The sequence below is a fragment of the Sinocyclocheilus grahami genome, unplaced genomic scaffold (genome assembly GCF_001515645.1).
Source record: "Sinocyclocheilus grahami isolate Dianchi unplaced genomic scaffold, SAMN03320097.WGS_v1.1 scaffold355.1, whole genome shotgun sequence".
Taxonomy (NCBI): Eukaryota; Metazoa; Chordata; class Actinopteri; order Cypriniformes; family Cyprinidae; genus Sinocyclocheilus; species Sinocyclocheilus grahami.
The window spans coordinates 1,284,358-1,293,912 of NW_015505534.1; the positions used below are offsets into that span (position 1 = coordinate 1,284,358).

Consider the following 9,555-nt stretch of genomic DNA (forward strand, 5'->3'; position numbering starts at 1 on the left):
ATCACTAATCTGATTTGTGAAAACTTTAACAGTTCACTTCGGGGTCAGCTGAAAAACCCATTAATTTGTTAATCATACAGTCATTAAACTGTATTGAATATAACATTAAAATAAATAACGGAGTGTCTATTTACACTAAGTGCAAATAGCCCGGCTTGTTGGCAGAGACTATTTACACTAATTCGCCTTTTGGCAAACTTTTTTCTCTCTTTTCAAATTTCAAATCACATCAGAAAAGCATTTATTTTCAATGAAAATGAAGGAAATAATCAAAAAGTTGAAATTAAAGTATCGGGTAGGGTTAAGTGTAGAGAGGGCTTTATTGGTCCAATAAGGTGGCATCCATTTAATAATTTGAATCAAAATTAAAATTTACACAATAAGTTATTATTGCATTATATTGTTTATATAATGTATATAATTTATATAATATATTGTTTTATAATGTACTACAATACTGAGGTGCAGATAATTTCCACTATTTGCAATAAGTAATATAAATAGCTGAAAATCCTGCTATTATAACCGTGTAAATAGAATCTATAGCTATTTGCACTTAGTGTAAATAGCATCTATCGCTAAGAAAATATGCTATTTTCACTTAATGTAAATAGCGTCTATTGCTATAGTTACACTATAGCCACTGCCAATAAATAAATGGGGCTGCACAAAATTGTGATATGTTAGAACTGATTTGATTTGGTTCCTAAAAGACCAGTCTAAATGTAATGGACACAAACACAACTAAAAAGAGGTTTGAGTCCAGCTACAAAGTCAAAATAGAATACTACAAAATATTAAATATTATATAACATCAAAAGATTATATAACATGAGCAGGTAGGCGAACAGATTTATGTATCTCTTTTTGAAAATGAGCTACAAAGACTTGTGCTTTCCGCGAACAGCGCTCATGTCGAGCAGCTCACCAGGAATTTTCCCAAATCTTCCGATGGCCACTTCAGGCCTGCCACCTGTACATACACTTAATTTGCATTTGCGCCTGTACTAGTGGTTGAATTTTATTTTTAGTTTTTTTACATTGCAGTATGAAAAAATACTAATAATCAGAAAACATGTCTGCTTTTATTTAATTGCAGTTGTATCAATAAACAAATTCTCCAGTCTTTCACATGTTAAAGATCGTGTTTAATTGTGAATGTAAAGTGGGAGCGGTACAGCAGTGTTTTGCCTAGAGTGGCAGTTGAGCTTGCGCCGGCCTTAAACATGAGAGAACTGTGAAAATGCAAATGTGTCATTCGATTATTGATTGTAATAAAATCACTTGCCAACTAACTAAATGAGGACAACATAATGCTTTTAAAAAATCAGTTTGGTTCTTTATTCTCTCTTTTGTTTCATTTTACCATGTTTAGAGGGCGTCTTTCTGTTTCAAGCACATATTTCCTGCGTTGTATGCAGGTGACAAGCAGCAACAGCAAGATATGATTTTTATTTTTTTTTATTTTTTTTTTATGAGAATATCCCCCTCAATATGATCATTAAGGTAAATAAATAAATAAAAATGAAAAAATAAAGCAAGAAAGACAAATAAAGAAACACATGCCAAACATTGGTTTTCACATTTATTATGTATTGAATACAATTAATAAATTATTAATATATTTAAATTTAGTTTAAATATATTAATAATTTATTAATACATATTGTTATTATTAAATTTAAATTTACTTTAAATAAAACTTTCTGTTACAGGGATCACTTAAGAAAGAAAGAAAAAAAGGTGGTATGGTAGCACCTCCATCAGACCACATCCTGTTATGAATTTCTCTATACCTGCTGTGGTTTGGAGCTCTGTCTCTCGTCATCACAGTCTTTTCAAGTCAGCACTTAATGTTACACACTCACTACAGAGCAGTCTTTTTTCATGCAGTCAATGATTTACAGTTTTGATCTAAACTAATCTGAGATTAGGATTAAATTCTGACAGAGTAAAAAATTATACTCTGAGAGTATTGACTATAAATTAAATTGACTATTAAATATTCTATACAATGAATTGTTCTATGAGATTTTGATGTGCAGCAAAATGATTTTGTACATTATTCAATTGTTGTGTAATTTCACTGTCTCTGTTTTTGGTGAGAGCCTGGTGGATTTTGACAAGCAGAAAATATTTTGTTGGTCCTGAAACAACACTGTCAAACCTTAACATTTGTTGGACCTTAACATTTAACTACGATCGATAAGAATGCATTAAGTTTGCAAGATGAATGCAAGATGCTTTAACCTCAACCCTAAACCTACAAGTACCTGTAAAATCTGGTTACTAGGCAGAGTAAGCTTGCAGGCATAACGAATCATAATGGTTACTTGTCATTTGACACTTGAGCCACAAACATATTTTGCATAAACATATTCCCAAGGACCCCATGGGTATACATAATATTCATTCAAATGTCTTGTTACCTTCAAATGTCTTGCAATGCAACATCCCCATTTAAATTAATGGGTTCAGAGCATTCTATGACGAATACTAGTAAACCAGATATGTTAATATTCAGGTAGCCTATTCTTTTCAGATTCTCGCTTCATCAAGACTGTAGTTAATCTAAATTAGAAAATTGGCTTTTGAAGAAAGACTGCAAATGTATAACAAACGCTTGAATTGTGTTAAGTCTAAGACATTTTGGAGTGCAGCAAGGTACATACTTAACATTCAGAAGCAACAAGCCTGTGCAGAGTTAGAGCTTTCTCCCACCCCTATCTCTTCAACCACTAAGCCCCCTCACATTTGCATGCTACAACAGATATGAGATCTATAGATATGAGATACAGATATCAGATATGAGACCATGAGATCTTGATTAGTTACAAGATCAAGGGGGAGCTAGGGCACATTCATGAGCTTGCGGGTCTGAAATCTAAACCACTCAAATAGAGCAGTGGAGGCAATGTGCACAATTCTCTCAATGCATTTGCTTTTCAGCATACACTTTCCAAGGTTTGGTTAATGCCAGTTGTTTATTTCTTGGGAAAAGTCATAATGCTTCGGTCCCTTGAGAAAAAAAAAGAAAAAAAAAGGCAGAAAATAATACAGAGATTGCTGCCATGCAGTCCGTAATGCTCATGTGAGACTCGACCTTTCTTTTCATCAGCACTTTAAGCAAGAAAGTCATGAATGCCCATAAGTTCTTGTATGGCATGTATGGCATCTAGTACGTTTTGAGAACAGAAGAGTTCAAACTAGTATGAATCTCCCACCGCCCAAGGATTCATCAGGTCAGCAGTCAGTGGTGGTAGAAATTATGTTTTAGTTACCCTCTTCTTCCTCTACGGAGTGATTCAGTCCAGGTATGAACTTTAGAAGGTGCTTGCGGACACTACTTTTTCTGCCTTTCCTTGGCAGCGTCCCAAACATGGATGAAGATGAATTTTCCCAACTCAGAGAGAGTGAACTGCTACTGCTGGTCAGACTAATGCTGCGTGTTCTTGTCAGGGGTCGCAAAGCTCCCCCTTCCAGCCGGAAGAAGCCTCCGTTTGACTCAGTTGGGCTGAATGGACTTGAGTCATCAAATACTGATGACATGAAGGCTCCATCCTCACTATCATCTGTCATTATGCTGCGGCAACTGCTGTCACTGGAAAACCGCTGCCCAGAGCGGCCAGTTGGAGATGAGAGAGACAGCAGAGAGTCAACAGACAGATGCTGAGCGCTCTCATTCAGATTACCTGGAACACAGATAAAGACACCTGAGTTATTCACCATCAGCTAAAACATTAGCCTGTTCAGCATCAGAGTATCAGACAAAGGACACAGATGGGCACAGTGAGGGTTTCTTAACAACTTTCTTTAAACCGCTTTTGTTAAACAGCTTCAAAATATAACAGGAGCTCATGCACAGCTATCACAAACCATACAAACTGTTGATAATCACTGAGGAAGCAACATCATAAAAAGAACCAAGGGGATGTAAACCTTTAAACATTTATCATTTGTGCATTATTCATGTAAATTAATTTGTTTCAAATCCATGTTGTAAATCCAACTGTAACTCTCTCAGGGAGATATACACTTCTCTGTCAGACAGTGGCCTCTAACTGTCTGAACATCTGTTGTATCATACAGTTTTTTTGGGGGGGGGGGGGGTTTCGCACCTCGAGTAAGACGCTTTTCCTGAAGTGTGAGCGATTGTAGTTCCACCCATTTCTCACGAAGAGTTTGCTGTGCAGAGGGGAAACACAGAAACAAGATCAGCATCTATGAGTCATTCTGGTAAACGTGTATGTACAGTATGTTGATCAGCATTCATTTAGATGTTTCAGCATTCATGGAAACACATACACTATACAATAAAGACTGCCTGAGACTTCTTTCTGAGTAAAGTTGCAGCTTTGTGTACAAGTGGTAAACACACACAATCATGCACAAATACGCACCTTAAGATAGCGCATCTTTTTCTCTAATTCAATTCTCTTCACAACATTCCCACTGACCGTCTCCAACCTTCACACAAAAAATGGTCAAAAGGTATTTATTTGTTTCTTCATTTTATTTCCTTTTGACAGTTCTGTTGCATTAGTTACATCAGACCCACACAAAATATAAACAAATTGTTTAATTTGTTAATTGTTGGTTGCTACACTCTTAAAAATAAAGGTGCTTCACGATGCCATAGAAGAACCTTTTTGTCTAAATGGTTCCATAAAGAACCTTTAACATCTGAAGAACCTTTCTGTTTCACAAAAGGTTCTTTGTGGTGAAAAAAGGTTCTTCAGATTATAAAAAGGTAAGAAAGAGATGGTTCTTTTAAGAACCTTTGACTGAATGGTTCTTTGTGGAACCAAAAATGGTTCTTCTATGGCATCGCTGTGAAGAACCTTTTGAAGCACCTTTATTTTTAAGAGTGTAGAGTGTGCTGCACAAACCAGTCATTGGCAAGTCAAAATAGTTCTTGTTTTAGTGATATTTATGTCTCTAGATATGGATCAGGGTTGCACCAGCCATTTGTAAGTTCTTATTAAAATTGAATGCAAACTCCTCAGTAGAGAGTTAGTAAATACTAGCTAGTTTGTAACTTTTTTTAAATTAATTTTGGTTACATCACAGCTGACCTACATTTGCCGTAGCTAGTAGGTTGCAAGCTCTCTGTAAAGTGTGTGTGCATAATATGATTTTTACCTTCAGTGATCCAATAGCAGCCCACAAATTTGTGAGCAGAAGTTGTGTTGAAATGTCATGAATTTCAGTTTATCCTGTTAAAGTAGATTCTAACTATACTCACAAATACTAGGTATTTGTGCAGCTGGACCCAGGTTTTCCTAGGAATTTGTTTTCCATCTATTTTATCTTCCATTAGTCTGATAGTCGCTAAATAGTACATATCTTCTTAACAAGCTGCATTATTTGAGGCATCATTCGTGACCATAGCACAAACATCCTATTTCTGATACTTATACTCACTTCAGCATGTTAGTGGATTCTCGAATCAACTCAATAATGTGCTGGTGGGTAGATCCCTCAATACTGACTCCATTTACTGACAATATAATGTCACCTATCAAAGAGAGAGAGAGAGATTAAAAATAAATAAATAAAGAGCTGCCAATCACGTCACATCACACACACATGCACAAACAGAAACCCATGCAGATGTAATGCACTCACATGGACACAGTGCTCAGCACTGCAAACTTTCATGCAATGGGAGTAGTGAATGTAATGCTGTAAGCAACACTTTTCATGACAGTTTCACATGTAATATGGAATCACAAGAGTGAAGTCTTAAAAGAGAGTCATTTTAATGACTGTTTAAATCAGAGGGTCCAAAACAAGGTAAAAAAATACCAATTATTTTTAAATTATGACTGTTTTGATGTTTAAAAAAGTCTTATTAACATTATAACTTATTATCATTATAACCTCAGGAAATATTAATGCATTGCATTTAAATTGTAATGGTCAGACAGATTGTAATGCTATCTATTAGAAAAATGTATATATATGAGAGAGCATTAAATAAGCGTCCATAAAGACCAAATAGAGCAATGCATCGTCTGTGTTAAATGTAGACAGCTTGTGGGAAAGTGCCATGTAAAGAGGGTCAGGTCAGATGGGTGGAGTGAGTAACACTCTAAGAAGAGGAAGCGGAAAACCTGCTCACCAGCAGTCAAACCCGCAGTTTCAGCTGCACTGCCATCCTGCACACTGCAAACAAATGTACACATCTCCACCATACTGCTGTTCTTCACCTTTAGACCATACGTCTGCACAGAGAGACATAAATCCCAATGGAGCATTTAAAATGAGCCTGTTATATTGCTTGGGGTTGTGTAAGTGCAATGGCCCCAAAATGTATATGGACTGAATTTAGACACAAAATATACATATTGAAAAACAAAACAATATATAACATTCAAAATGCAGAGAGGAGGATTTTGTCTTAGCATTAAGTTAGCGGATCAGGTCCACAGTTAATGATGACTAATGTAATGATGAAACACCTGTGATTTTTTTTCTGCTAGAACACAATATGTGAACTTTATACATCCACTAAAAAAAATCATTGACACACTAGATAAAAGTGCCACTGCAAAAAGAAGTTTGTTCTCTGAAAGTAATTTGTTTGCAAATAATGTCTGTGGTATATTGCTATAGCAATGAAATTCAGAAATTAACCTACATATACTTCATGAGACCAAAGTTTACTTATTAATGTGAAATTGCACTTGTGAAATAAATAAATAAATAAAATGCATTTGATGCCACGTGAAGCATTGGTTATGAATATAAAACATACCTGAACTTCGAATCCAAAAGCTTCATTGTCTTGTTTCTCCAGTATAACCATTGTTCTGTGCAAAACAGGAGAAATATGCATTGAAAATTTGAATGAGGGACATCAGATATTCACAATGAAGTGAATCAGTAAATCAGTCTTACCTCTGAGGATCAGTATAATCCACTAGAGATGTAGAGTGTGTTCTGTGCAGCTGCAAAAGAGTAATTCTCAGATTAAATCAATAATCTACTAATGAGAAACCATCTGAAATTCTGAAAAACTGCAAGGATCCTGCACGAATGCATGTGTTTAATGTCTGACCAAGTTTTGAAAAATGTTTTGATTTTTTTTTCTAATCCATTAACATTCCTTTAGAATATTTTGACAAAATGAATGTTACAGTTGTCAAGTTATATAATTATAACCTCTCAGCATTCATGTTGCCATCGAAACAGATATAATATAAAATTATATGAATGATTGTCCCACCTTACTGCGTGATAATGTCCCATCTTTGATCTCTTCAGTATTCAAATTTTTGGCACTGTTGAATGAACGTCGTCGCCACAGTATGTTTTTCTTCTTTTGAGAGTTGTCGATTATGTAGCTGTCCAGGCTGCTCAGCTGTTTTAAAGGTGCTTTAACGTTTTTACTGGATGTCATCATGCCTCCTTATTCATTGAACCACACTTTATGCAGCTGCAGGCTTCAGTGTGACCTGTCTGTAGTATAGACAGCGGATATACCCGCGTCACGTGAGTGTCAGGAACTAAAGACATTGAGAATCTGTGTGTGGGTGTATGTTAACCATTTCATATGGTTCCTTTTTCCTCTTCTCTATTCTTTCACTTTTTTCATCTTTGTCTAGTGTGCTGTGGACCGAAATGGCGCATCTGCTGGTGGCTGTTTCCTTCCTTAGCCTTGAGCTCCTTTGAGAATTTTGCACACTAAAAAAAATCATTGACACACTAGATAAAAGTGCCACTGCAAAAAGAAGTTTGTTCTCTGAAAGTAATTTGTTTGCAAATAATGTCTGTGGTATATTGCTATAGCAATGAAATTCAGAAATTAACCTACATATACTTCATGAGACCAAAGTTTACTTATTAATGTGAAATTGCACTTGTGAAATAAATAAATAAATAAAATGCATTTGATGCCACGTGAAGCATTGGTTATGAATATAAAACATACCTGAACTTCGAATCCAAAAGCTTCATTGTCTTGTTTCTCCAGTATAACCATTGTTCTGTGCAAAACAGGAGAAATATGCATTGAAAATTTGAATGAGGGACATCAGATATTCACAATGAAGTGAATCAGTAAATCAGTCTTACCTCTGAGGATCAGTATAATCCACTAGAGATGTAGAGTGTGTTCTGTGCAGCTGCAAAAGAGTAATTCTCAGATTAAATCAATAATCTACTAATGAGAAACCATCTGAAATTCTGAAAAACTGCAAGGATCCTGCACGAATGCATGTGTTTAATGTCTGACCAAGTTTTGAAAAATGTTTTGATTTTTTTTTCTAATCCATTAACATTCCTTTAGAATATTTTGACAAAATGAATGTTACAGTTGTCAAGTTATATAATTATAACCTCTCAGCATTCATGTTGCCATCGAAACAGATATAATATAAAATTATATGAATGATTGTCCCACCTTACTGCGTGATAATGTCCCATCTTTGATCTCTTCAGTATTCAAATTTTTGGCACTGTTGAATGAACGTCGTCGCCACAGTATGTTTTTCTTCTTTTGAGAGTTGTCGATTATGTAGCTGTCCAGGCTGCTCAGCTGTTTTAAAGGTGCTTTAACGTTTTTACTGGATGTCATCATGCCTCCTTATTCATTGAACCACACTTTATGCAGCTGCAGGCTTCAGTGTGACCTGTCTGTAGTATAGACAGCGGATATACCCGCGTCACGTGAGTGTCAGGAACTAAAGACATTGAGAATCTGTGTGTGGGTGTATGTTAACCATTTCATATGGTTCCTTTTTCCTCTTCTCTATTCTTTCACTTTTTTCATCTTTGTCTAGTGTGCTGTGGACCGAAATGGCGCATCTGCTGGTGGCTGTTTCCTTCCTTAGCCTTGAGCTCCTTTGAGAATTTTGCAGCAGTCTGAGAACAAACATGCATGAAGAACCACAGCAGTATCAAATCTCTTTCATTTTTTTCATCCTGTTTCCACAGTGATGCACAGCTTTTACCTCTTTCTCTCTCTGTGGACAATCCCTTTTGTTTTGTGGTCTACACAGAGGACCTGACCTAGTGAGAGACAGATGAGATAAGACCCTCAATTGAGTAAACCACCTGATTCACTGAGGTTTAAAACTTCTAAACAGTATCAGAAACAAAGAGTTGTCAGTCGTTATATGGGAGTGGTGGGAGGCTGAGGTTGTAGTGGCCCTTCTAACTAGTGGGGACAGTTTTACCTACCATCACCAAACTTGCTACATATATTATTCTCAGCATGCATTTTTTTTACATTTTTTTATTTTTTTAATTACAGGCTCTGAGTATTTAAATACTCCTCCAAAGGGACAATGCGATTCTCTCCAAATTATGTTTTCATACAAAAATGAAGTAGGCCTACTCTTAAAGTTTAAGTAAACTTATATTCAAGTATATTTTCCAAATATATTTGATGTAATAGTTATACTAAAATTAATATACTAGTAGTTTACTTGTAATTGTACTAGTTCAATACTTACTAAATTGGCCTACTTTTTTGAGCAATGTTGCTTGTGCACTTTCTCACTGAGAATGGGCAACAAAATGTTTATCTGGATATTTCAGATCGGTCAT

General features: G+C 35.6%; 1 protein-coding gene across 1 annotated transcript; it reads right to left on the bottom strand.

The window, feature by feature from the left end:
- Positions 1-2,049: 2,049 nt before the first annotated feature.
- On the bottom strand, positions 2,050-7,677 carry LOC107548784 (cytohesin-interacting protein-like). Its single transcript, XM_016229592.1, has 8 exons — positions 7,232-7,677; positions 6,904-6,953; positions 6,761-6,815; positions 6,125-6,227; positions 5,425-5,518; positions 4,401-4,467; positions 4,119-4,185; positions 2,050-3,692 (listed from the first exon to the last, which is right to left on the bottom strand). The coding sequence occupies exons 1-8, from the start codon at positions 7,406-7,408 to the stop codon at positions 3,274-3,276; spliced, it is 1,032 nt and encodes a 343-aa protein (XP_016085078.1). The 5' UTR covers positions 7,409-7,677; the 3' UTR covers positions 2,050-3,273.
- Positions 7,678-9,555: the final 1,878 nt, after the last annotated feature.